At 43.4% G+C, this 27,628-nt stretch overlaps 3 protein-coding genes across 3 annotated transcripts in view; 1 reads left to right on the top strand and 2 right to left on the bottom strand.

The window, feature by feature from the left end:
* Positions 1-20,566, top strand: DDX17 (DEAD-box helicase 17). The gene is made up of 13 exons (XM_075752519.1): positions 1-350; positions 4,551-4,701; positions 6,797-6,896; positions 7,033-7,166; positions 7,908-7,973; positions 8,270-8,411; positions 10,504-10,664; positions 10,754-10,926; positions 11,252-11,362; positions 11,788-11,849; positions 12,232-12,291; positions 16,495-16,734; positions 17,400-20,566. The coding sequence occupies exons 1-13, from the start codon at positions 307-309 to the stop codon at positions 17,921-17,923; spliced, it is 1,968 nt and encodes a 655-aa protein (XP_075608634.1). The 5' UTR covers positions 1-306; the 3' UTR covers positions 17,924-20,566.
* TOMM22 (translocase of outer mitochondrial membrane 22) overlaps positions 1-27,628 on the bottom strand; it is a 114,916-nt gene that overhangs the window by 41,515 nt on the left and 45,773 nt on the right. The gene's annotated exons all lie outside the window — the stretch shown is intronic.
* KDELR3 (KDEL endoplasmic reticulum protein retention receptor 3) lies at positions 20,565-27,384 on the bottom strand. Its single transcript, XM_010309725.2, has 5 exons — positions 26,918-27,384; positions 25,843-25,943; positions 25,087-25,245; positions 24,515-24,767; positions 20,565-21,385 (listed from the first exon to the last, which is right to left on the bottom strand). The coding sequence occupies exons 1-5, from the start codon at positions 27,006-27,008 to the stop codon at positions 21,345-21,347; spliced, it is 645 nt and encodes a 214-aa protein (XP_010308027.2). The 5' UTR covers positions 27,009-27,384; the 3' UTR covers positions 20,565-21,344.

The raw sequence follows: 27,628 nt of genomic DNA on the forward strand, positions 1-27,628 counted from the left end.
AAGCGGGTTGGGGCGGCGGCAGCCATTTTGTGCCGGGAGCCCGGAGGAAGAAGACGCTGGTGTCTCCACACTTCACGGGCCCTGGAGTCGACCGAGAGCCCCGCCGTTCCCTCCGCCGACGTCCAGCGGGTCTCTGACCCACTGACCACCTCTTCTCCTTTTGTATCCCACCAAAGAAGCGAGGTGGCGCAAAGCGATTCTTCCGAGACACAGCCGCCCCTGGCTGGACCGTCTCCCCGTACCCCCAGTCCCTCGCCGTCCCCACGGCCGGCGTTCCGCTGCCTCTCTCCCACCCCTCCGGGTGCGATGAGGGGCTTCGGGGACCGGGGCCGCGACCGAGACCGCGGCGGGTAAGGGGGGGGGGGGGGTGCTGGGGAGGGGGAAGGGAAGGCCGGGCTGGGCGGATGGGGGGGAGGAGGTGGCGCGGCGCGGGTCGACACGGTATGGGGGGTGATGGAGGGAGCCATCTCCCCCGCGTTGGGGGCCTGGTGGGAGGAAGGCCGGGAAGGAGTCGTGGGACAAGGGGGGCGCGTTCTGCTTGCTGTATTGAGGGGACCGTTTTCCCCCAAAATTCCCGGGTAGGAGTGGGGGGTAGCTGGAGACTTTATTAGTACGATTCTGGCAGCAAGGGGTGATGGGTTGGTTGGCTTTTTATTTATTTATTTGTTTGTTTATCTTTTCCATCGTTCATGTGTAACCATGTGTGCCTTAGTTGCAATTTTAAGGCCTGCTTTTTCCTTCTTCCCCTATCCTTCATTTATTTTTTGGCCAGGCCTCTTCTCCTTTACCCTATTTACCCCCCCTTCCGGTCCCGTCCCCCCCCCGCCACCCCCCTCCCGCAAGCCACGAAGGTCTTGGTGGCCCGGGCAAGGGTGGTTGTACACTCTGCCCTTCTGGTTGTCATTGCTCCTTCTCGACTTGCTAGAAAGATGGCAGTTGGTGAAAGATCTTTCTCAGTTGCACTCCCAGGCTTATCGTGAGAGGAAATGAGATTGAAAAGTGCTGCCGTGCGGGGAACTTGAATACTCGGGAGGGTGATCTCAGTAAACATGGCCCTGGACTCTTAAGGAGCATGACCAAGCTTATGTAGCAGTCAGACAGGAGTTGTCTGTGTGGCACTGCAGAGGCCTACTGCTTCATACTCTTAATTCTGCTATTAAAAAGAATAGATTTTTGCAGGTTTGATTTTATTTTTTTTCTTCCAAGGATGGCAGCAATAAATACAGTGGCAGTGTAGTATATAACTACTGTGAGACTTGAGGTTTTATAAGGGTTGAAAGTAATAAGACATTCATCCCAGGCCTTTTTAGAGAGAAAGTTAGAACTAATTTAGGAGGGTGGCATTTTCTGTCCTTTAGATCACAAATAGTTAGACCTACTTTGTCAAGTATTAACAATAAACATGTCATGTGGGTTCTGTTATTCTTAATATGACAGACTAGATCTCAGTTGATAAATAGTCTCTTTTTCTTTTTTTGTTCCCTCCTCCTCCCCCCCCCCCCCTTGTTTTCCCTACCTACTGGGAGATTCAGGAATATTTTGTTTATATGTTGCAATGCATTTTAACATAGAGTTTCTTGTCTGTGGAGAGAGATAGTTGTATCCTTGCTTTATCTTACTCCCACATTTCACGCTCTGAAATTAAAAGATACTTTCATTTTTTTTCAGAGAGGAGGGTTCTGGTGTTTTTCCACTATGAGATTTCCAGTTCAGTTTAACACAAGGACATTGGAGTAAATGCTTTGGCAAGTCTGAGATAGTTCAGACCCCAGCTGTTTTTGGAGTTTAGTGAGTGAGTCTGAGTATGCAGATTTATATACACTTATTTAACACCGTCCAAAGCATTGTCACAACACTTGGCGTGCCTTAAAATTTGTGTAATCTCATTTTAAAGACTTTGATTATAGACAGATGCTTCGTTTTTAAATCCGGGGTTTTGCATAAGTAAAAGGAGCACTTCTTTGTGAAGTTTTTGGACATTTGCATAGAAAATCGTTTTCTTGGCATATTATCCTGGAAGCTTTAATGTGTCAGGATTCAGTTGGTTACACGTGTCCATTTGAGGTGTGAAAATATTTGTAACCACTAACACCCATCGTACTGCATAAATAAACTCTATAAAATTTTGGGCCACCCAGCATGCTAGTTAAGTGCCATTTGAAAGCTTATCACCTCAGTCCTGATTCTCTGTAAACTAAATAAATACAGGCTTTCTGTTTTCTTTCTGTCAGGAATGAGTTGTAGGCAGCTTCTTAGAATGGAAAGTTGTACTGTTTTGCTCTGGAATTTAACAAATTCACTCAGTTCTGTCTCAGAAATGATGACACCAGTAGTATTAGAGAAGAATGTTTTGGGTCAGTCTGAATTTACACTTGAAAAGAGAACTCTTGGCAAACCAGTGGAATAATCTTAGATTTAAATCAGATTAACTGGAACTGGAATCTCATTTTACTTGTAATCGGAATGTAAAGTGTCAGTTGCTGCCAGTTTAGCGGATGAACTTCAGCAGAGGCAGCGTTTCAGGACTGCTGCAGGGCTCACTTCTTTCAGGTCAGCATACAGCCATATTGTGTATAAGAATGGAGAACTGAAACTATGTGACTTCTATGTAAAATATATTGATCCTTCCCTCTGGATAGCTGTGGAGCAAATATTCATCATACCCAGCTGTTTCAGTGTCCAGTCTTGCAATCAGTTCTTTCATATGTTTCCTTTCATAAAGAAACGCATTGGCCCTTTGAACCTCCAGCTGACTTCAGTGAGAGCGTGGGTTTTGTTAGAACTACTTGGATACAGAAATAGTTTGACCTCCAGTTAGCCTGATCAGTAGCAGACATCTTCCGTAAAGGTGAATGACCCTGTAAATGAAAATCTGTACTATTGCTTTTAACTTGGTCATGAAAGAAAATGTAACTTTTAAATTAATTTTTGAAGTTGTGTTTCACAGTCTTTACATATGACAAAAATTTCTGATTGTGCAGGCTGTCTGGGGGATATGATCGACATACTGATGGGAAAATAAGGGATATTTATAGGAGAGGGAAGAGATTTAATGAACCAGTTGCAACAAAGCAAACATTTTAAAACTTACATAGCAGATTTTAAGTTAAATTGTATCTGCCATACTTTTCCAACAATGTAACCCCTTTTTCCTGCTAATATATTGATTTGAGTTCTGATTTTTTTTGGTCTCTTAATCACTATAATTTGTAGTTTCCATTGGGAAGTGGTTTAAAGAACAAATGTAGTTAATGTCTGAACAGATAGTCTTGTCCTTAAGATAATTCAGAAATTTATTTTGATGTTCTTTATTTTTTAGCAACCCCCAAGTTACTAGTGTAAGAAGGTTGCTTTCGGTTTGTTTCATTAACAGTTTTTTATAGCGGTCTGCCTGGGTAAGGTTGCAGACACTTTGGAGTTGCTATCTACATAAAACTCTTGTTTTAAACGGGCATTTCTCATGAATTCATGTTTTGCAAGAAGTTGTAGCTTTATTAACCAAATCTGCATCAGGACAAAATTTGATCTGATGGTATTTTGAAAAGTACCTTCTGCTGTGTTTATGATACTAATGAAACAGCTATAACTTTTTTGTGGAATTTTGAAATACATAATTTTTAATAGTTACAGTAAATAATCATTTTATGCCGCTTGGTTTTCGATTACTCTTACAAGTTATTGCTAGAAGCTTGTGTTTTGTCGAATGCATCAGTTAGTCATTACAGTTAGTTCTTAACCTTCTTAAGTGTATTAAATAAACTGGGTGAGAGAAAGAGCAGTAACTTCTGAGTAGTTCTGCTAGTTAGGAATTTTTTAGCAGGATAAACATTAACTTCTTACTCTACTGAGTCTTCATCAAAAGCATTTGAGAGAGGATATAACTTTTCCCAGGTACTTCCCCCCTCCGCTTTGTTAGACTCAGCTTTAAAAAGATTTTTATTTTATTTTTAATTTCTTTGGCTCCAGAATTACAGAGGGACTTGCAGGTTTGGCTGGACTTTACTTTCGGGTCCTCACCCTTTTGTTTTTCATTTGAGACACAGTGCTTGATAAGAAAGGAGAGAAGACATGGAGGGGGAGACAGTGAAGTAGCTATTTTTATGTAAAATGAACCTTGAGAGAGATAGACGGAGCTTGTGATTAGAGGTTTTTCTCATCCCTTTCATCTAACCATGTTTTAAGTGTACTGTCAGCTTCAATAAAACATAAGTGCTGTAGCTGTACCTACAGCATTTTCCCGAGGGAGGGAACCTTGAGGTGGAAACCTAGAGACAGGAGCTTTAAGGCAGTGACTTACAAATAGCTGTATTGGAAGGAAACTTTAAAATGGTTTTGGGTTTAGAACTGACTTAGAGCAGGTTTGTGTTATTTCAAGAAGTTATACGCCATCATAGTGATTGGAGGAGGGAGAGGCAGAGTGACTTTTGCTAGAATATTGTGCTCATGTGTGAACTTGAAGAGAGGAAAAAAAGGGTGGAAAATGATTAGGAAAACTGCAAATTCTAGAGTAATTAAATACTCTTGTTTATAACCAACATTGACATTCCCAGGTTTGGAGCAAGTCGTGGAGGTCCTCTTCCTCCAAAGAAATTTGGTAATCCAGGGGAACGTTTGCGTAAGAAAAAATGGGATTTGAATGAACTGCCCAAGTTTGAGAAGAATTTTTACGTGGAACATCCAGAAGTGGCCAGGCTTACTCCGGTAAGTTTTCAGATCCTGTCTGTTCAATTTTGCCTAGAACAGGAAGTGTCACAAGTGGAAAAACTTGTCTTAGGAAGTCTGGGACAGAGTCTAATAGGACTGTCTTTTCATTAAACTTGTTTGGTATGTGTGCACTCTGCAGGATACCGGTTCTAGTTGCCTTCAGTATTTAACATTAGCAAAGGTGAGGCTTCTGCTCTTAGCTGGTTTTATGAGAGATATTTTACATTTAGCCATTTGTATTTCAGCATCATAATGCTTGTCTGGTCTAACGATTCATCAGTGCAGATAACACTTAGAGGGCTTGAGAGTTGCAGTACTGGGGAGGCCCTGAAAGAACCTAAAATAATGAACTAAGAGTGGCAGAAATATATGATAAACATTTGAAATAATATTTTATCATCATCATCATAATAATAGTAATTCAGGCTAAAAGAGGCCATGGGAGATGTGTAGTCTAATACTCTGCTCAGAGCAGGGCTAGCTACAAAACTAGAGCAGGTTGCTCGCTTAGTGCCTTGTCCTTTTGAGTTTGAGTATTCCCCAGGGATGGGGAGAGTTTATATCCTCTCTGGGTGGCTGTCCCAGGGCTTAACATTTCTCATGGTATTCCATCCTCCCCCCCTGCCCCCCAATAATTACTTGCAACATCATCTTCTCTGTAGCGATTCATTGGGTAGTTGAAAGTAGCAGTTAAATTCCCGTGTTAGTCTCTCTTTCCCAAGCTAAACAAATCCAGTGCTCCCAGTCTTTCTTTGTACCACCTGTGCTCCGGCCTCTAGCTTTGCCCCTATAATTGGACATGCCCTGTTAAAACAATGTCCTCCTTACACTGGGGGCTCAAAACTGGATGCAGTACTTTGTATTTACTCTGTAGATACAGTAGTCTCCCTTTCCTACCCCACCTGAGTCTAGAGTATTTTTTTTCTCTTTAATATCTTTTTATATTTAAAAATTAAGAGATTTCATTTTCAGCACAAGGAAACAAACAAAATGTTATTATCCAATTACATAGACTTACAGATCTTCATGTGAAATATTCATGAGATATTTATATGGCATAAAGGAGCTGAAGGAGTCCTTGGCTTTTTAAAGAGACAACAACTTGAACTGCTGAACCACAGTTAGTGTTAGCTGCTGTAGCTGTCTTTGCCTTAGCCAGCTAAAAGGATTTTCATGTTTTTCCCAGAATTTGTTTTCTTTTTTTACCTTTTCATTCAAGCTCAAGAGATTCTCACAGATAGTGAATTTATTGCTTTGGATAAAGTGCATGTTTGCTGTTGATGTATATCTTTCTATTGATTTTTAATGAGCATTAGAATAAGGTCATGAATGGTGGAAGCATGTTGCAAAATGCAGTTGGACTTGCAAGGTAACCTAGACAAAGATAAACCACTTTTCATAATCCTAAAATTATGCTCATGTAGATACACATTTCAGAAATATTTTAAGGAGTTCCATTAATAAAAAAAAATTGTGAGGTCCTAGGATATCACTGTGACTTTGCCTGGACTTCTTCCATGCAGGAAAAAAAGTACTGGTTCCAAAAGATTCCAAGCAACATTTCTGAGTTGCAGGTTGTCCAGCAAGAGCTCAGTATTTAAGCACCTCTGGAATGTGTTAATTGAAGGAGTGGGCCTGTCCTGCCTTCTGCTTGTTCATAGTATATTGCAGCCTATTTATTTTGTTTAATTCTTATCACTGCCACAAAAAACATGTTTCTTATCCTCTGTTTCTAATCACTTCTGAAGCTGTTGATCATTTCTGACCTCTGGAAGAAGAATAAAATTCTTAAAAATACTATATTAATATACTTTTCATTAAAAAGGGCTGGTTGGAAGGAGAGACAGACATTAGTCCTTCTAGACTACATAGGTCATACCTCTGAATATTGCGGAAGCTGTGTGATAGCTCAATCTCAAGATAAAATCCTTAGGAAAGCAGTCCTTTTTAGGCTTCTGTTTCAGTTCAGTTCTCTAATGAAGCTGTTATATAGAGGTGTGAAGTGAACTGATAGTTAGAAACGTGCGCTTTTAAGTCCGTGCTGATGTTTGACCTTTGTCTTTGCATATTATTTTTTTTTCCACATAAATAGTATGAAGTTGAAGAATTGCGAAGAAAGAAAGAGATAACAATTCGAGGAATGGAGGGCTGCCCCAAGCCTGTGTTTGCCTTCCACCAGTGTAGCTTTCCACGTAAGTATTTTGCTGTTCTTTAAGATAATGAGAATTACTAAAAAACAGTAACTGTTTAGGCCTGTTCTGTTTCTAAAAGGTCTTCTGAAGCCTCAGTTAACCTTTAATAATTTTTTTTATTTTCTTAAATTCTTAGAGTATGTGATGGATGCCTTGATGGACCAGAACTTCACAGAACCCACTCCAATTCAGTGCCAAGGCTTTCCACTAGCCCTCAGTGGTCGTGATATGGTGGGCATTGCACAGACTGGCTCTGGGAAGACGCTAGCAGTATGTATTCCCTTTTATTTATTTGGTTAGTTTTCCTAGTTGCTTTGCAAAACTTACCCTTGGCTACTTGTTAGTAATTTTTGGACTTGTCAGTACTACAAGCATAAAGTGAGATGATTACATGTTTTTAAAGCTTGCTTTATTGCATCATGGGTGAGAAGTATCAACTCAACTAGCCTGTCCTATTCACAGGCATGTATTTTGTGTGTGCCTTTGTTTTTTGCATGCTTAGTCACTTCTTTTTGTCTATGCTTACATTGTGGTTTAAAAAAACAGTAGGTGCTCTTTAGCATATTTGTTTTATTAACTATGCAAGTTAAAGAATGGTGGTTGAGTCTTCAAGGTATAATTTGTTTGCAGTTGTTGAGAAAGAATTTTATCCTTTATGAAAAGCATTAGTTACAGCCAGCGTTGCTTGATTCTACTAACTTAGACTTCAAATTTAAATGAGCCTGCCTTTCAGAGGTGCTGAGCAACTATATTTTGTGCTGATGTCAAAGCAGGTGTGGTTGTTCAGCAGCTCTGAAAATCTTATATTCCGTTGAATAACAAGTATCTGGGTTTGCAGAACCCTGATTTGTATATAGCCAAGATTTCTTGCTGTCCCTCACATCAGGTGTTGGCTTCTTGAAGGGATGTTAGGCTAAGTGGGCTCTTGCTGTGATCCAGTTGTCATGGCAGGTGATCATGGGCACTGAATATTGAAGTCCTGTGTCTTGACGTAAAGTTCTTCTGTTTCAGTACTTGTTGCCTGCAATTGTTCACATCAACCACCAGCCATATTTGGAGAGAGGGGATGGCCCAATTGTAAGTGCTTGTCAATTCTCTTCCTTTTTGTGTGTATGGCATGGCATCATTAATGAGCTGTGTACTTTATTTAATTGGTATATCAGAATAACAAGTAGAGAAATGTTTACTATCGCAATGTGAACATCCCACTCATTAGTGGAAATTCTGTGCAATTGCTGACATAGTCTAAAGATATTTAAATGTTTTAGCTAATAAAGAGCAGATGGTCCAACTTTGCTTATGGTGTCTGTGTGGAGCCCTTAACTTAGGGATGTGTGTGCAGCTTGGCTATCCTGAATTGATTCCTTTTGCAGTGTCTGGTTCTAGCACCTACTAGAGAGTTGGCCCAGCAAGTGCAGCAGGTGGCTGATGATTATGGCAAATGTTCAAGACTGAAGAGTACCTGCATATATGGAGGAGCACCCAAAGGTCCCCAAATCAGAGATCTAGAAAGAGGTAATTTTAAAACAAGTGTTTGTAGTTTCTGGAGGAAGTGGTATTGTAAAATCTCTGTAAAAATAAAGCTATCATCTTAAAACCTGTTTGGAAGGGGTGTGCGCATGAATGAGCGACTATCTCTTTCTGCAGTTACAGTGATGGTGCATGTAGTATTTATCTTCTTTGTTGTATAGTGACTTACTTGGATATTAGATTTCTTTCTGTTTTGTCTTTGAACTTTCCACTTATGAAGATCATCAGGACATAGGAAGGGGGAAAGGAAACTTACCAGGAAGAGAACAGGTTATTTTGAGGAAATAGAGTAGCAGCAAGTTTAAATAATGATTATTTTTTTTTCCCTTAAGCCAGATTGCAGGGGTTTTTTTTCAAATAATCAAACTTAATTTCTGAATGTATAGAAACTTCTTTAGACAGTGGGTTTTGTGGGGTTTTTTATTGTTCTTAAGCACTAAACTCTCTTTCTGTTCATGAACCCCATTACGTTCTATGACTGACTTTCTGTACATAGCAAGGGACTGGACTGGGGGATGATGAGCAACCATGGTTCTACAGCAACCATTGTAACACAGTAGCACTCAAGTGACCTAACCTTCATGTCAAGGGCTAGTAACATACAATTTCAAATGCAGGAATGTGCTGTTGGCTTTCATCTTCACTAGATTTAAAAAAAAGTAATAGAATTCTGTGAAAAGATGCAAGAAGTATTATCAAGGTAAGCTTATATATACTGATCTACTCAAGAAATCAGAAAATTTTACTTACCACTGCAATTTGTAGAGTCATTATTGAAAACTGCAGTAATGGGACTAAGGGGTGTGTGGTAGAAGTCTGTGGGGTAGCTCTGTTGAAGAAAATGGTAGCACATTCAAATTCAAAAGTAGCATCTTCAGTGGAAGAGTCAAAGGTTACATGAAGAGTCCTTGGGAGGATCAGCTCAGTGGGGTTTTGCACACCTTTCTGGAGTGCTGTAAAATAGACGTTCTCCTGCTTATGAAGAACCGTTTGGTTGGAGCATGTGGGCAGGTTCAGTGCTTTCAGTCCTTTCAGACGTTACTGTCTTTGCACGATCACTTAGTATTTTCTGCAGCAAAGGTTGTTGAATAGATAGAGTCCAGAAAACATTTTTTTTTTTTTCCTCAGTTATGATTTTTTGAGCATTCACTGAATTTACTTTGGAGGATTACATTGTTGACAACAGAGATTGCAGTTTCTTCAGTCTCCCTGGCAGACTAATGGCTGCATTAGAAATCTAATTCTTGCATGAGTTTTATAGAAACTGGAAGTATGCCCAGCTTTCACAGCTCTGAGGAGTCCAGGTTGACACAGACAATAATATCTGGTTTGCCACAAAATACTCTGCATCTGTAAGGGGAGTATCAAGCTGTTTCACCTCACTGCTTACCTAAACTTGCCTTCTGTGGACATTTCAGTGACACTGAAGAACTCACCTGTAATATTTGGGAATTGGTGGAAACCAGTCCCTTCTTCTAAGGAATGTATAAATTGCCATACCTGAAACTAGTTTATGAATATTTGAATTCTGTTTTTATGCTAACAGATATGGGCAGGGTGGTTGTCTGTCACTATTGGTGCATAATTACAGTGTTAAAGCCATGTTTTGGCTTTATATATTAAGAAAGAAAAAAAAAAAGTGGAAATAATTTGACTTGTACAGCAAGAGGAGCATTTCATGTTTGTTTAACATGGGGAGTTTAGCTGGAGTTCACTCTCATTTTTCTAGAGAGCTCTTTAGACTGTATAATTTTGGATGAAGGTGGGTCAGGCTTGAGTAGAAGCTTATTTTACTTCTGATTTTTGGACAGCTCTATGCTGGTGTTTTCTGACATAAGCTTTTAGCTCCTATACTGCATTTATTATTCTAATTGCACTGTAACAGTAATTTCAGAATGGAAAAAATATTAAAAGAAACTAGGGCTTCTACTGAAATGACTCAATCTTGGGTACGAATGAGGGTGGTGCTTTTTTTTTTAAACACAGTTTTGCTCTGGAAGGTGATTCATTCTGACTAAAAATACCAATTGACATTCAAATGAAGAGCCTTACTCTTTTTCCTCATTCTGTTTTGAAGGTGTGGAGATCTGCATTGCTACACCAGGTCGCTTGATTGACTTCCTTGAGGCAGGAAAGACCAACCTTCGTCGGTGTACATACCTGGTGCTGGATGAAGCAGACAGGATGTTGGACATGGGTTTTGAACCCCAAATTCGTAAAATTGTTGACCAGATAAGGGTGTGTGAACCTTGTAAAAGGACAGCCTCCTTTGGTTTCCCATTCAAAGTCCAGTACCTTAAATAAATCCATTTTCCCTTTTTTCTTAGCCTGACAGACAGACTCTGATGTGGAGTGCCACCTGGCCAAAAGAAGTGCGCCAGCTTGCCGAGGACTTCCTGCAGGACTACGTTCAGATCAATGTGGGAAACTTGGAGCTGAGTGCCAACCACAATATCCTGCAGATAGTGGATGTATGCATGGAAAGCGAGAAAGACCATAAGTAAGCTGATTTTCCTACTGTTTCAGTTTTTGCTTGTACTTAAAAAATCTGTTGCTTTGAAAGCGAAATACGAATTCCAAATGGTGAAGTTACTTGTGCTATTATTTAACCTTTGACTGTTACAAAATAAGTAAGTCCTGTAATTAACTAGTCTGTTGCGTATATTTTAAAGCATACCGTTGTACAACAGACCTAAATTCTGTGTAAGTGATACTGACTTATTTATATGGATGTGTCTTGTATATGTTCTCAGTCTAAGTTGAGAGAGTGCTTCTATATTCTTGTATACGTGGATATACATCTTGGCTCTCATGTCTTATTTTAGACTGATACAACTGATGGAAGAAATCATGGCAGAGAAGGAAAACAAGACTATCATCTTTGTGGAGACAAAAAGACGATGTGATGATCTCACTCGAAGGATGCGCAGAGATGGGTGATTAGCTTCCCCCCCCCCCTCCCCTTGTTTCTAGTGCGAAACAGAAACTGTAATCAAAAGCAGTAAGGTTTAAATGCTCGTGATGCTATTGTTCGGAACAACTTGTCCATTCTTTTCTTGGCTGAATTCAGTCTTATTTTCTCAGAAGATTCCAGTCCATCAAAGCATTAGTGTAAGAGAGTTTGTAAGCTGGGCAGCTTTTAGTGTATCAGAATACAGATACGCTGATCGGGACTGTATCGATACAGCAAATGCGATTTGGCTTAGGTGATTGATGTAGGTAGTGGCTTTAACATGCAAGAAATAAACCAGTAGATGTGCTAGGTAGATAAAGGCCAGAGGAGGACAGGGAATAAAATATTTCCTGTTGCCTTTAATGTGTGTAATTTCTGTCTATACTAATGTGCATCTCTGTTTGGCAGTTGGCCAGCTATGTGTATCCATGGAGACAAGAGTCAGCCAGAAAGAGATTGGGTGCTTAATGGTGAGTCCGTCACTGAGGGGAGAATAACTCGGGCTGCTGTACGTAATTTACCAAGACATGCTTTTTTCCAGTTGTCTTTTTTTTTTTTTTTTTTTTTGTTTCTTTATCCAATAGATATATTTCAAAAGAACTTCCTTTGCCTTTGTACTGTTAATTTCAGTATTTGTGTTTACTTTTTTTTTTGACAACACAATTGAAAAATTATTTAACCCAGAGAGCTGGATTTTAAAAAATACTTGACACATTATATCCTGACTTGCTGGGGTTTCTGAAATTGACCCATCTTCCCTAGATTCTGGAAAGTGAGCATTTAGTGTAAATCAAGTTCAGGTAACTTTACCTTTTTGAAAAATCTTACTTCATAGCATGCTTTGTTTTACAGAGTTTCGTTCTGGAAAGGCTCCTATCCTCATTGCTACCGACGTTGCATCTCGTGGGCTAGGTTTGTACACATAGACCACTCTTGCCTACTGCTGCATATTTTTCTTCTTTGGACTGAAATATGTTTTCTTTTTTTAAAAAAAAAAAATTCAAAGCGTGATTTTCCCCCACATGTGAAATACGTTTTTTAACATTAATCTTTTTTTTTTCTTTCATATTCAAAGTCTCTTCCTGCTCCTAATGAACAGGCTTTGGTCTGCAGCAAGGCCTAGGCATGACCAATCGATCGCCAAGAGGGAGAAGAGACGTCCAATTATGCAACCCAACCCTTCCACCACACTCACTTCTTCCCCAAATCCAGCTTTTGTTGCTGGATGATAGGGATGGATTGCTCTCAGTTCAGAGCGTGTCAGATAAAGTTCAAGTAGGAAGTTGTGGGAGAGCATTTCAACAGCAAATAGCTAATATTCTCCCCGTATGACACACCACAGATTTGAACATACCAACCCCAGTGTACATGCATGTTTACCCCCTGCCCCCAGATGTATTCACATCTGAGAAAGCACTGCTCCAGATCTTTGGTCTTGACATATAACTGTCCCTCCTCTGTGTTCCTTCTAGGCAGGACCACTGAGATATATATGGCCTTTAATGTCGTGTTACCCAAATGTGTAATTGAATCAAAATTCCACAGCTCTGTTCTGGTGGTATGAAAATGATCTGTCTGGATGCATCAGTCGTGCCCCCTTTTTTAAGAACCGTATTTGTATTGTGAAACGCTTTGTGTGCTAAGCACAGTTCTTATACCTCTGTCCCCTCTAGAAGAGGAGGATGACTTCTGAAGTGCTCTGAGTTTAATAATGGACATTGAATATTGTCCCCTCCCTGAGTTTGGTAGAAGATGAACTACTCGGGGGTTGATGTCTCGCTGTAGTAAATTTTAGACAAAATTACTGCAAGTCATTGCAAATAAGCTCAGAAAAATCTCTAGCTGTTAAACATCTCAGTTATCTGAGTTCTCTTTTTTTCGTATGTGGAAAGGGTGGCTGTGCTGTGCATCACACGGTCACTTTAATACAGGCAGACCATTACTAGACTTGGCAGCCTTTGTTCACACAACCTTCACCCCTCCTTCCCCTCCCCCCTCAAAAAATGTCCAACACTTCCTCGGAGAGGTGATTATATGGACTTCAGTCTCTGCCCTCTAGGGTCATGTCTGGACCTGTGCAGTTAGAACTTGGGCCTGTTGGGAGAAGGGACTGAGGCCTGAAACCAGTTTGTATGAAAGAGAGCTGCTTTCTCTAGCAGCGTTTTTTAAACAGGCTTGCTATGTGCTGGTAGCTTCTTTGTGCATCTTGCCTAGACATTTAAAACAGCCTCACCCCCCTCAAAAAAACACTCCCCCCAAAACTACTCAATTGGATAACACTTCAGAAAACAGTCTCCCCACTTCCCGTCTTCCACTTCACCTGAGCTAAGGGGGAAAGGTACCAGAGTCTGTTTCTTGTTACTGAACAACATCTCTGCTTATTTTGGGGCCCTGAGTTTGCTGCTTCTTAAAATAAGTCACTTAACTGGCAAACTTCTGGACGACTTCCTCCAAGATCCTGGAAAGTGAAGGCTTCTACCTAAATAACATAAAACAGGGGCGCGCGCCTTTTGGCTGAGTCACCAGGGCTTTCCCTCTTCCTAATGGAACATTGGTTTCAAAAAAGCTTCTTCCAGGTAAGTTCTGAGTCCCATAATGACTTCTTTGTGATAATTCCCTGGAGTGAGGTCCTCTCTCTGCACTGATATATTTTTTTTTTTACTTTATTTTTTTGTTCAGTCTATTAAACTAAAAACATTGAATTTGTTTTGTTTTGTTTTCTTTAACAGAAGCTTTGATATCAGCTGCAGATCATTCTCAGTGCAGGGGTGGGGGCACATCTACATTGATGGTCTAAACAGCTCTCTAGACTAGCATGTTTGCTAGTTTATATCTCTCCTGATTAATAATCGGAGACTGTCTGTGCCTTGGGGTACTCTGATGGTCTGACAAAGGGAATGTTTCCCAGGTAGCTGTCAAAAATGATGTACAGTTTCAATTCTTGATCCTGCTACATTATCTTCTAATAGCGCAGGAAGATTGCGAGTGTGCGCAAAGACTTTGGAGCATGCTAGACTGGAGAAGCAGAGTCTTGTACTTGCTCTGGTCTTTCTTCAGCAAGCTGTGTGCTCTACCAGGACCACTTTCTAGTCTGGAAAACACCCTTGCATTTTCCTCTTCCTGCCTTCCCATTCTTCCTACTCCTCCCCAGTCAAGTCAATTCCGTCTACATTGGTAGCTACAATTCCCTGTGCTTTCTGCCGGGAAAGCACGTCCTTGTATCCTCTGTGGTCATTCAAGTCGCTTTGCTACTGATGGATGTGCAAAACAGGACTGACTGAGGATCATGTAGCCTGCAGCTTGTCAGACTAGTTACAACCCTGGCTGTGAAGATGCAATCTGTCATACATACTCCTCTCTTTACTTCGCTTTCCCCTTTTAAAAAAACCACTCTGTTGCATCAAGGACCCTAGCTGGAGACTCGCGCAGCCCCCTGTGAAACCTGCCTTCTCACTCCCTTTTTTTTGGTGTGATTCAGGACTTTGGAGTCAGCAAAGACTGAGGAGCCCCCCCCTTTGCTGTAATAAGAAACAGACATAAAGTCCCCCTCTTGTCACTACAACCCTCTCGTTTTTATTTTTCCTACAACCCCTTTGAAATTGATGCAGTCTGGGCAATAGATGCAGTCTGACCCTTTGGATGTAATTTTTGTATCTTCATTTTTTTGACAATTGCCCCCTAAGAACCCCGAGTAGGGGCCAAAAAGCGTTGGAGGACCTGAAACTTTTACCTGAACCCAGGTTCTCCGGCGCTTCACAACCAAATGGGGCTACAGAGAAGCGTCTAAGCCAGTTCACAGAGCGAGCGTGTGTGGGGACTTCTCGCTGCCATGGACCCTTGATGCATGCTCCCCGCGCTCCAGTGGTCCCGTGTCAGAGGGCGGAGTTTTCGAAAGGAGGCCGCCAAAAATAAAAGGCAAAGAGACGGGATCGGCTGCAGCGGTTTCCCACAGGAGGAGGGAGTGTGCATCGGTCTGGTAACAAACAGAGAATGTTTCTCTCTTTAAAACAAAAAAGAAATCACAAAAATCTGTGTTTTATCTTGGATATTTTCAGAATATTCTTCTTAAAATGCAGATTTTTAATTTTTTTTTTAATGAGCTGTTAGGGCACTTACTGTAATACCATGCTTTTTAAAGTATCAAATACTATAGCAAATAGGTGCTTTTGGTACTTGAGGTGCTTTCACTGAAGTGTTACACTAACATTTACTTTGTTTTTGTCCCCTATGAAATCTGACTTTCCAAAAGGCGTGAAGTTCTGATCTCCTAAATTTTAATGTTATTTTGTATATAAAGCAATTTTGAGAATTTAATTTCCTGCTTCCATCTGTCACTGGAAGTAGGGAATTGTTAATGGCATTCAGGATTGTCCAAATTATGAAAGCTTGCCAGAACTGGACGGAACAGCATGGTGAAATGTTAGTGCAATGCATTCTGGTGGTAACTAGAAAGCTAAGTGAAGATATTCTAGGTCTGAATAATTTTTAATAAGTTGGCTGAATAATACTAATGTAATTGGAGTGTCTTAAGGCTAGGGAAAGTAGTTAACTGTATTTTATTAGGACTGTAAAAGTAAATATTTTTAAGATTGCCTTTTGTTTCATGTTACCAAGTGGAAGGTAAGTGATCTCATTACCATTCTTATTTGTTAGACTTCTCCCAACAGAGTAAAAGCTTTACCATGGCAGTTCTGCCCTTCCTCTGCCCCAGTTTGCTCTGTCTGATGGTGGCATTTTCACTTCCCAGATTGTGGGCTTTTTAAAAAACAGGAAATTTGATTAGCTCCTTCACAAGCATCAGTGTCCTTGACACATGAAGATGGAGAAATGCATTCTGGGGAGAATGAATTTGAGCGCAGGGCAAAACTGCTTTAAAATTACTACTGTATCTCAGGACACTGATCTTTGTTCCTGATGATCTGAAATTGGAGTCTTCTACTCTTTTGGGATGAGTCTGTCTTGTATTTATTCTATGCAATTACTAACTTTGTATTTTTTTTTCTTATTACTGTCACCTGCATTCGTGCTCCCCACCTTTCGTTGGCACGTCCTCTCTTCTTCTCCCCTTTCCTCAACCCCACCCCTTCACTGTGCTTCGCACCTGGGCACTTCAAGACGTGGAAGATGTTAAATTTGTGATAAACTACGACTATCCGAACAGCTCTGAAGATTACGTGCACCGTATTGGCCGTACCGCACGTAGTACCAACAAAGGTACTGCCTACACCTTCTTCACACCAGGAAACCTGAAACAAGCCAGGGAGCTGATCAAAGTGTTGGAAGAAGCCAATCAAGCCATCAATCCAAAACTGATGCAGCTTGTGGACCACAGAGGAGGAGGAGGTGGTGGTGGAGGTAAAGGCACATGGGAAAAGGGCTACACAGGGAATAGGTTCCCCTTTTTGAGGGAGGGAAGGTGAAAAGAGAGTAGGGAAGTAGTAAGTGTGAGTCTAAGGTAACAAACAGCTGATGAGTAATAAAGCTGGTTTGTACCGAGATCTCAACACATTATGTAGATTTCTGTCCAAAAAAGAGGCAGTCCACTGTTTCACCTTAGCTGTAGAATTTTTTTTTTTCTCCTGTTAAGGCCCTCGCAGAGCTAATGCTTGAGTTAATTAATTCTTTGCAGTTCCTACCTAAGCATAGGCAGCAGGATGTGTGTGCATACGCGTGTGAAATTGAAATCAGCAAATGCTTACACTGACTTGACTTTCGGGGACTATTTTTGCTCCCATTCCCTGAAGTAGTAGTAAGTTTCTTTGTGTTCCAAGTTAGTCCTGAGTTTCTTTTGTTTCTTTGTCTCTGAGCATTAAGAACCCTTTTTGAACTTCATATTTATACCTTGAACAAAACGAACAGACATACGCACAGCTCTGCAGGGAAGTTACAGTCAGTCAAGAGAACTCTCCTTGTGGGCAAAATTGTGGATGTAGAAGGGGGAGAAAGGGTGGCATAATTGTACCAGAGTTCATTGTTTAAAACTTGTTCATGGTACTAAATCTTAATATATTCATCGCCAGGAGGTCGTTCTCGTTACCGAACGAGCAGTTCAGTAAACAACCCTAACCTGATGTACCAGGAAGAGTGTGACAGGAGGCTCCGGGGAGTGAAAGAGGGCCGGAGAGACTCAGGTGGCTTCAGAGACCGTGAGCGTGGTGACAGTTATGCCAACGGAGCCAACAAGACCTATGGCAGTGCCTACGGGAGCCCAAATTCTGCTTTTGGGGCAGCACAGAGCCAGTATGGTTACACTCAAGGGAGCTATGGAGCAGCTGCCTATGGCACGAGTGGCTATGGCACTGCAGAGTACAGTGCTAGTGGCTATGGTGCCAGCACCACAGCTGCCACCGCTGGGAGAACCTCACAGAGCACTACCCAACAGCAGTATGCAGGGATGGTGGGGCGCTCGGGCCAGCAGCCACAGCCGCTCATGTCACAACAGTTTCCGCAGCCCCCTGCCACTAACGTGATGGGCTATATGGGACAGACTGCCACCTACCAGTATCCACCCCCTCCCCCGCCCCCTCCCCCCTCCCGCAAATGAGACCACTCCCCACTGGTGACCAGTGTAGACCTCTTGCATTTAAAGGAACCTTTTCTTTCTCTTCTTTCCCATTGTGATGTCTCTCTCATGCAGGTTAGAGTTAGAATTCACCATTCAAATCCCTCAAGCCCATCAAAAAATGGCCCCCAGTCCACATTACTGACCCTGTCCTCTTTTTTCTTTTTTTTTTTTTTAAGAGATATATATAGTTGACTGGAAAATTTATTATTTTTTGTCTTGCATGTGAGGAAATTGGAAATTTTATTTTCTCTAAAAGAAATGGGTATAAGGCAGATAGGTCCCAGCTTGATCATCTTGGTGTCTAAGGTTTGTGTGAAAACTTGCTTTTGAGGGGAGGAAGTTTCTGTTCTGTAACATGTTAATTTCAGGAAGTATCAAGAGAGGTGGGAAACTTTGGGGAGCCAAAAAGCACTTCATTTAAAATGATAAATGCAAGGGAGCAATGCTCACTTCTCCTAATCTTAATTTTATTTTTTTTTTTTAAATAGCTCACAATTATTGCTTGTAATCTATTGTAGGTGACTTTCTATAGAGAAAACTCTGCTCATTTGTCTGAGCTGGGCGGTGTTCAGAGTAATGACCCAGGTACATTGTTGGCGTTTCCTGCAGCTCTGGAAGCAGTGGCCCCATCTTCTGGTACCCGTAGCAGCCTGCAGTAGGGAAGTTAGGATTAATAAAACCCCAGTGTCTGAGACCAAACCTGTCTTGGATTTGATACCTGGAAACCAGATAGTCACTGTAGGTACTGCTGCTGTAAGTTCTTTCCCTACGATTGTTAAATTGCAGCATCGCAAATGGGTGGAGCCTGGTTATCCTCAAATTAGTTTCTGCTCTCAAATTCTTGGTTGGTGGGTTTATTGAGAGAAGTCTTATTTGAGAGCCCAGAAACTAAAGAGAACTGAGATGATGAACAGCGTGTCTCATTTGTCCTTCACAAACAAAGTACCTTTTGCCAGGGGATATGTTCTGAATGCCGCTATGCTGAATAACACGTGACTGAGTTTTCCACACTTAAAGAGGTTTGAATAGGGTGGGCTGGGGGGGAGGGCAAGGGGAGGAGGGGAGGAGGAGGAGGAGATTGCCTGGAATCTCCTTTCCATGAGGTAAGCGGTGAGCTGGTTAGTGCATCTTGATTCTGAAGCTTTATTTCTTTTGTACCTTGCTCTGACTCTTGCTTTTCCTGGCTTTTGAGTGCATTTCCCTGCTCCATTGGTCCCTTTGAGCTGAGCTCTCGCAGGTAGGTAGCATTTTAGAAAATGTTAGAGAAGAGTGAAATTTTAGTAAATACGTAAATAAAACTTGTTTATTTTACAGGCTAAGGTGGGTGTGAGGGGGGTTTCCCCTTTAGTAAAGCATGTTGTTGACTTGTTATTTCTAATACCAGACGGTTCAGAGACAGTAGATGATAACAGGAGTTGGCTGCTCTTGATCTGGTAACATTGCAAAAGAATGGATACATCTCCTGGTTTGTGAGACATAATCTTTGCATTATGAGAATGCAGGGTTTTGTGGATTTTTTTTTTTGTTGTTGGCATTCTTGCATATGGATGAACAAGGCAGCCCACTCCTTCTGTAGCAGAGTGGAACTTCTTATAGCCCAGGAAAAGAGGTTGCTTATACAGAAGTGATTTCTTTTTTAATTTAATTTATTCCCAGAGTAAAATTTTGGGGGATGAATGCACATTTTTTGTGTGCACTACACAGGTAGGTTGCTGACACAGAGGGAAAAGGGAGAGATCTTCCAGAAACTCGGTTCCCTCGTCCCATCTTCTAATTCCAGTACTTGGGGCAGGAAGTTCCTTTGCTTGTGATAAATGAAAGCCAGAAACATTTAGTTTATCCAGGCACTGACTGATTTGTCTTTGGCCTCCCTCACAAGCAAATTTAGAGCTTTTGGGTTTTTTGGAGGGTTTTTTGGTTTTTTAAATTTTCAAGTTCAATGCAGAAATGTGTTTGAGGGGTGTAGGAGTAGGACATCTCACCGACTGGCTTTAAAAAGGGTCTCTGGACCGCCAAAGCTGCCTTATAGTCTGCTATAGTTTCACTTTTATTTTTGGGGGGAACTTGGCACACCTAAACATCTACGCCAAGTCTTGCAGTGCTTTATTGCCATCGAGGTCAGCTGACGTCCAGGGTCTCGGCTCAGTTCAGAGTGTTAACCAGGCTGTTGAATGCGTAAACGCACCGTGGCATGTGCTGCCCGTCCCACCTGGTGCTCGCCGCTCTGTTCCGTACACCAGCTGGAGGGCCCTTGTTGATAAGAGCATTAGCGTCTAGTATTGTTTGCGTTGTTTTCAATCTGTATAAAGTTTGTGGGAGTGCCAGATGAGTTGGGTGTCTCCTCCCCTCCCACTTCCTGAAGGAATTTACTGTTTGGACTTCTCTGAACAATGGAAGGGTTAGTGGCTTTGTGTGGGATCAGCGTCTTGTTTAACACACCTGCTGGTCTCTGAACACATTCCTGTTGTATTAATGAAGACTTGAATTGAGAGATTCATAGATCTGTGGTGTTCAGACACAGGATACTAAGAGCTATGTTACTATTCTTAGTTTGTAAATTGTCCTTTTGATACCATCTTGTTTTCTTTTGTAGGTATAAATAAAAACACTGTTGTCAATAAATTGTGAACTTTGTCTTTATTTGTGGAGTGTAAAACCATCTTTGCCCCCGTTCTTCCCAGTTCTTAAAAAAAAAAAAGTCAAATTCAAGGAGTTGGAAACACCTGTTGGCAACCCACTGAATTTTAATTGAAATGATCCCCGTTTGTAGAGTATGAGGAACTGAAAGTGTTTGGGTACCTGTGGAGTTGGAAGATGTCATTCGAAGGGAATGTATTTTTCCTGAATGTTACTGGACTTGAGTCGAATGAGGGGGTCGGGCAGAGGTAACTTTCAGGAGGATGTTAGTTCACACAGAGTTAAAATAATAGCTTGTAGCATCTGCTCTGTCAGAAGCGACCACCTGTGACATGGGTTGGTGGCCTTTGCGTATGATATCGAACTTTATGGTACCGTGGTACCCTTTTCCGTAGGTGCTTGTTAAAGGGCCGAAGGACTAAAGGTAGTAAGTTTCCCTTGCACTCCTTGTGCTGCCTCACAGTCAAGGTGGAGGCGCATTGTGGAGGTGCTGGGAAGAGCCGGGAGCGAGTAGTTTGCACTGCTTCAGTATTGGCCAGCACTAACTAGCACCAAATTCAAGTAAAGAAAAAAATAAAAAAAAAAAAACAGGGAAAGTGTCATACAGATGACAAGCACACCAGCTTTCCAGGCCTCACTGTCTTCCTGGCACTGGAGTGAAACTCGGCTGAGCCATCCGTTGGTGAAAAAGGGCCAGGAAAGGGAAGCTGTGATCTTAAGAGCTTCATCTTTGGGATTTCTTGCCTCGTCTGTGGGAAGGTCTTCAAACGGGCATGGGAAGACTTAGCTTCTTTCCTTTTAGGACTGTGCAAAGAGAAAGAGAAAGTAATGAAGGAACTCTGGGGGAATTAAAACCATTTCATTGTTTCAACAAATTATTTCTCTGGAGTCGCTATTTAGAGCGCTTGGTAGGGGATGGCCAGGTTTGCAAACGGCAATGAAATTACGGCTACTGCATTGAATGGGCCTTCTCAGGCACCCTCCGTGTGCCGCTGTAGGCTGGTAGGAATAAGCCTGTACCTGACTTCGGTAACAACTGCTCGGCCTCTGCTGTGATTGTACGTACGCTACCGGCTCCCGAGAATCCTGTGCCTTGTGGAAGGAGCATCTGGGAGAATTTAGTGAGAAGGGTAAAATTAAGGAATCCAGAGAAAAGGGAAGAACTTACGTGATCCTTGAGGGGACACAATCGGTACAAAGTTTTAAGGGGGGAAAACTCCCAAAATCTATTTGAAAGGTTCTTGTTTCCTCTTCCATGGTTACTCTTTCTCACGTGTGGACCCTCTTAATTTCCCCATTTTTTTCTTAATGGTGTATGGAGTGTGCTGTTCTATCCGCTGTACTCTCTGCCCCCTCCCCTCCTTTTATTAAAAACTTGACCTGAATAAATGTGTGGCCAGACTGTCCTGTGCCTGCCCCACCTCATCTCACTGAAGCTGGGATGGGAGGACTTTTGGAAACACCTGGGGCCCATGGGCTTAGATGGGGTGGATGGAGAAGCGTCTGCCCGAGCTGTGCAGTGGTCAATGGTGTGGGGTCCAGCTCGTGGCCTGGCACTGGTGGTGAGAACTGGGACCAGTACTGCTTGGCAACAGAGGAAAGGGCAGAGTACGCCCTCTGTGATCTGCTGCTGATGCACCAGATGTCAGAGGGACTGTGCCAGGCTGGAGAAATGGGCTGATGGGCATCTCATGGAGGTCAGTAAAGGGAAAGACCACGTCCTGCTCCTGGGGTGGAGCAGGGGGCTGCCCAGCTGGAAAGCAGCTTGGCAGAAGCCCTGGGTGTGCTGGTGGACACTAAGTTGAACATGAGCCACCAGTGTGCCCTGGTGGCAAAGAATGCAAACCACCTCCGAGCTGCACCGCTGGGACGTGGTCCTTCCTCGCTGCTCGGCCCTCATGAGGCCATGGCCTGAGCGACAGGTCTGGCTCTGGGCTCCTCAGTCCAAGAGATGAGAACACGCTGGAGCAAGTCCAGAAAGCCCACAAGGATGATTAAGCCTTCGATGTAAGAGACTGCTCAGCCTGGATAAGGCTCAGGGGGATCTTCTCCGTGTGTATAAATGCCTGATGGGGGGAGTAAAGGAGACAGAGCTAGACTCTGCTTAGTGGTGCCCAGTGGCGGGGCAATGGGAAATTCCACTGAAATATAAGAAAAAAACTTTTTACAGTGAGGGTGGTCAGGCACTGGCACAGGTTGCTCAGAGAGGCTGTGGTGCCTCCATCCTGGAGATATGCAAAACCTGACTGGACAGGACCCAGGACCTGGAACAACCTGCTCTAGGTGATCCTGCTGTGAGCAGGGGGGTGGGTTAGATAATCCCCCCCCCCAGGTTGCACCCAACCTCAGCTGTTCTGTGAAATACCAGCTTTGGGGAGCTAAAAACTTCCTCGGAATATCTTTCAGGCCCTTGTGTTAAACAGAAAGGAACACATCTAGTTTTGAAAACAAGATAAAGGGAAGTTGTGTTCTATAAAAATCCCTTTACAATGCTTTGGTATAGGCTCTGAAGTCTTATTAAATACATTTCTTTATATAATGCGTCTTTGCGCTTTTTTTTTTGCAGCATCGCTGCCCTTTTGTCTGAGCTCTTCTGTGTTAGAAATGTTTTGAAAAGATGTTTTTTTGCAAGAGTATGAGAGATGTAACCTGCTATAATATTGCTAGTTTTCATAAATGACTGCAAAGCATTTGCATATCTTCAGTCACCTTTTCTCTCCCATGATCCAGAACATTTGTGTAAAAGAAAAAAAAAGCAATTCTCTTCCTGCTGAGATGTCCCAGTGACAAGTTTTTTTTCTTCTGCCTCCCGTATCATCTAAATTTTGCAGTTTTATCACTAGCAATGCGAGACTGAAAGCCAGCAGTTGTTTTTTTCCCACCTTTTGTTCCACCATCCGCAACTACAAAGATTTCTCACAAAATACAGGACACAGGACACATGAATTGAGTGAAGCTAAAATGGGAATTAGTTTAAAATAAAATATTAAAAAAAAAAAAAGGAATTGACGTGGAGCACCTTGATGGCAGTTTTACAAAGTACTTTTCTGGCCTCAAAAATGTTTTAATGACAGAAGGAAGTCTTAATCCGCCAAGGCCAGCCACCTGCCGAGTGCTCCTGTCACCTCTCTATCAGCAGGTATATTGCATGAAGCTACCAAAGATCCACCCCTTGAAACACCAAATGGGGGCCATCACTCCTGCATTTAGCAGACTAGTTCAGGAACATGAAGGAGGAAGAAAATATTTGCTCTCCCAGCTAGATTTCATCAAATTCCATCCTCCTCAACAGAAAAGTGTTTTAAAGCGTACTTCAACCTCAGCAAACCATACCGTGTTCTACCAAATTTTATGCCCTCAATGCACTTGTTAGCTCTGGCATATAACCATGTACCAAAGCCCAGCACTGAAGTGGAAGGGGCATCTGATTTTGGGAAACAAAGGGGTGTCTTCTCCGTGCAGATGCCCATCTTCCTACAGAATCAGTTCTTGAGAATGTTACATCTTCTCCATCAAAAGAAAAGTAGGCTTAATAATATCTCCATATGTCTGCAGTTGCTTTCTCAGGTACATTGTCTGCCTACAGCTATTTTTTTTCCCCCTCAAAGTTTTTTTTTGCGTGATTCATAATCTTTCAAAATGTACGTAGAATTGAATATACCTCAATTGTTAACTTCCCAAGGTGGGGTTAAACCAGGCTTAGCTCTGGTCTAACTTTTACTTTGTTTCACATGCACATCTACAGCCTTGTGAGCAGAGATGCCCACTTGCATTCAACGGATATGTTTTTTTTTTAAACTGGATTTTAGGCAGACAACGTGCATCACAAACACAGCAAAGAATAAAGCCACATAAGGATTAATGCATGGCAAGCTGCAGTTCCACCGTACGTTGCAAGAGTGCCAAATGATTTATACCAACCCCTTTACCTACCTTTTGTAACATAGAGATAGAAGAAGTCGCAGTAGAAGATGGTTTGTACCACCCCGGAAACTACAGCGATCTGGTCATAGAAATTCTCCGTGTAGTAGCGCCAGACCCAGTTGGCAATGTAGAGAGCGCGGTAGAGGCCCAGGAAGAAAAGGTAGTGTGTCGTGATGGTCTCTGCCTCCCCCGTCTTGCTGATCATGAAGAGCTGAGGAAGGATAGCCACGGACTCCAGGTAGATAGAGAAGGTCCAGAGTATCTGCAAAATGAAATCAGTGGAGAGTCGGTGCTGGTTAATATGTGTTAAGAGCCAAAGCTTTTCATGTGGCAGAGCACCGATGTGCGAGCGGGATGAGTGGTGCTGCTGGAGCTGGGGAAAATGAGCTTGCTCTGCTGGGGCTGAGAGAAGACAGCGCTGTGCTGCTCTATAGATGGTATGGTCTTCAAGGCCTGCCAACCTTGCCTTTCCTGCCTGCTTTTGCTGTTAAAAATCTCAACTATTCAACATGCTGCGAACTCTGCTGCCTGGTGTCAGGCTGCTGCTCCCCCTCCCCTTTCCTGTGTCAGGTTTTCCTTACCTCCAAGGCGGTGAAACTGTGGTTCTCCAGGAACGACAGGCCTGTGACAGGGACCAGCAGGAACTCAAGGCGAAAGGAGTCATTCTCGCTGTCAAACGTTTTCCGGAATTTCACGTAGATCATGTACACGGTGACATAGGCACATATCAAAAAAATGACCTGGGGGAGGGAAGGGAGATGGTAAGACCTTACCTGCGATTACACCTTCTGTGCTCGAAGAGAGGACGGCTTTGGCAAAATCGAGATCTTTTAACTCAGTTCTGGTGGGGCCATGCCAGAGTGGTGAATGATTTTTTTCTGTGCTGGCTTGTGGATTGACTTCTGCTGGAGATACTGCAGTGGTCAACTAAAGATTGCCCCACCATGGGGATCACACTTGCTCGAGCCCTCTAGGACTCTGTGTGAAGAGGTTGGCTTAGTGGCAGCTGTCTGTCAACACTCCTGCTGTGCAAGGACACCCAGGCTTGTTTCATGGCATTTTGTTCTGGTTTGGTGGTACTAAATCTGGTGGGCTCAGCTTGCTCACTGACTGCAGCGAGGGGTTGGTTTTTTTTTTGGTCAATGGAGGGCCAGTGACACCAAAAGAAGCATTTTTATCCTGTGTATAACCCCCTGTAGCGTTGGTGACAGGTGAAGAAGATAGAATTTCTCCTTCTTCCCTCTGGCTGAAAAACTTAGTGACTGTGTAACTTCTCCTCCCCAAGAAAGCATGGCGAGCTGAGGAGAACCTCTGCTTCCACACTGCTCTCTCCTTACCTTCATCACGGTGTTATAGACAGAGATGAAGGTGGTGAACAGGTCCAGATAGCGGGTTGTGAAGACGAGGGCGAAAAGAATCTGACTCTTCCCAGAGATACCTGCGTGGCAGGGAGAAGAAAGGAAGGTAAGGCAGATGAGAGGAAAGACCCTTAGGATGGTGGTTTCCCCTTACGCCTCCTTTGGAAGTGGTTTTTTTTTTTTTGCTTTGTCAGGCGTGTAGGTGCTGTGGTAGCTCTAGACCTACCTCAGGACTGGCTGGAGTCTCCCAAGTCACAGGGCAGGCTGCTGCTGCCACCCCTGAGCCCTGCCTTGGGTCGTAGGGACCAGCGCTAAGTGGGAACGTTCACTGCTTTGGCCAATTCAGTCCTTACTGTCATCAAAATGCCTTTTTCTTCCCTCCCTCGCCCCCTTCGCCTGCCGACTTCTCCAGGGGGTTGCGTGATGTGACATCTGCCGCACCAGGGCAGAGCTGTGGGATCAGGGACCGGCCCAGGGATGCTGACGGAGCTTAGTCATCGCTGGCAGGGAGATGCAGTCAGACCCTCCTGTTTCTCTACCTGTGATAACAGCCGTGGTGCTGCAGCCCAGCCCCGAAGTCTCTTGGGGAGGAAATCCTGAACTTTGAGCAAAACCCTCCTGTGACCAGCCGCTGCCCTGGTTTCCTCACCCAGGGACGGGGCAGCCTCTGGTACCTGCCCACTGGCTGGCAGGACCTCTGACCTAAAGCGACTTTCTCTCGAGATCATCAGTTTTGGTGCCGCTACAACTTCTTGTGCTTGTTTTCCACCTCTCTCCAGCCCTGCTGTCCTCCCCTTCGCTTCACCACCCCGAGACCAACACCTGCACGAGGCCGTACGCCTTGCCACATCACATCCTTCCAACGCAGCCCTCTCCTCCTGGCAGGGAGACCTCCCAGAGGAGGAGGAGGATGACTTCCCTTGAAAAGCCCATTGGGGAGGGCTGTCACTGTGCATGGGCTATCGCTAGCCTTTTTGGCACCCATTTTGCTCGCACCCCTTGCTGAGCCTCAAAGAAGGTCCCTCCTCCTTCCCTGTGGTGTAGGAGCACTCACCAGCACAGGACTTGGACTTCTGGATCTTCAGCAGGAGGATGATGATGGCCAGCAAGTGGGAGACATCCCCCAGGATGCGGAAAACGTTCATGGTGCCGGGGGGGCTCCTCCGTAGGGAAGGGAGCAAGGTGTTTTCTGCAGGCAGGGAGGATGAGGGCAGGGAGTTTTTCACCCCTGAGCCTTGATCGAGCGGACGCTCTCCTCTGGCTCAACCTTCCTTTTTCACCGAGTACGGAGCCCTCTCTTCTGGCAGAGAAAAGTTCAGGCTTCCCTCTCCCCTGGTCGCAAGCGCCGTTTCCCTGCCAGGCACTCAAGCTGGACGTCTCCCTTTGCTTACTTTTCCCCCAAGGTGGATTTTCTCTCTCCCCCGGGGCCTTCCTCTCCCTGCTTTGGGCCAAAAGTTGGGGGCTGTCCCCTGGAGAGCCCCAGAGTGAGCCTGCTGAGCAGCCCTGAAGCCAGCGCTGGGTGACGGTGACGTGGCTCCTGGCTGGCCGGGGAGGAGAGGGAGGAGGAGGCGGAGGCGGGAATAACTGTGCTATTTTTCACTTTTTATTTTTTTTCCCTTCCTCTTTTTTCTTCCCCAACTTGTCTCAAGTTACACACGGAAGTGTCATTAAAGGGGAAAAGGCAGAGGGAAAGGGATCCCCATCCTCTGGCCTTGGGGACGCACCCTTTCCGGGGACATTCCCCATGGGGGCATTAACTTCTGCC

This window comes from Balearica regulorum, chromosome 1 (assembly GCF_011004875.1).
Source record: "Balearica regulorum gibbericeps isolate bBalReg1 chromosome 1, bBalReg1.pri, whole genome shotgun sequence".
Lineage (NCBI taxonomy): Eukaryota > Metazoa > Chordata > Aves > Gruiformes > Gruidae > Balearica > Balearica regulorum.

Bases quoted from the DNA above. Each gene is read 5' to 3' on its own strand.
- KDELR3 (XM_010309725.2), bottom strand. From the start codon at position 27,008: ATGAACGTTTTCCGCATCCTGGGGGATGTCTCCCACTTGCTGGCCATC. The intron at 25,944-26,917 runs GTGAGTGCTCCT...CCTGCCACGCAG, and splicing joins GAAGTCCAAGTCCTGTGCTG to GTATCTCTGGGAAGAGTCAG. The intron at 21,386-24,514 runs GTAGGTAAAGGG...CTCTTTGCACAG, and splicing joins CTATCTCTATGTTACAAAAG to TCCTAAAAGGAAAGAAGCTA.
- DDX17 (XM_075752519.1), top strand. From the start codon at position 307: ATGAGGGGCTTCGGGGACCGGGGCCGCGACCGAGACCGCGGCGG. The intron at 12,292-16,494 runs GTTTGTACACAT...GGGCACTTCAAG, and splicing joins CGTTGCATCTCGTGGGCTAG to ACGTGGAAGATGTTAAATTT. The intron at 16,735-17,399 runs GTAAAGGCACAT...ATTCATCGCCAG, and splicing joins AGGAGGAGGTGGTGGTGGAG to GAGGTCGTTCTCGTTACCGA.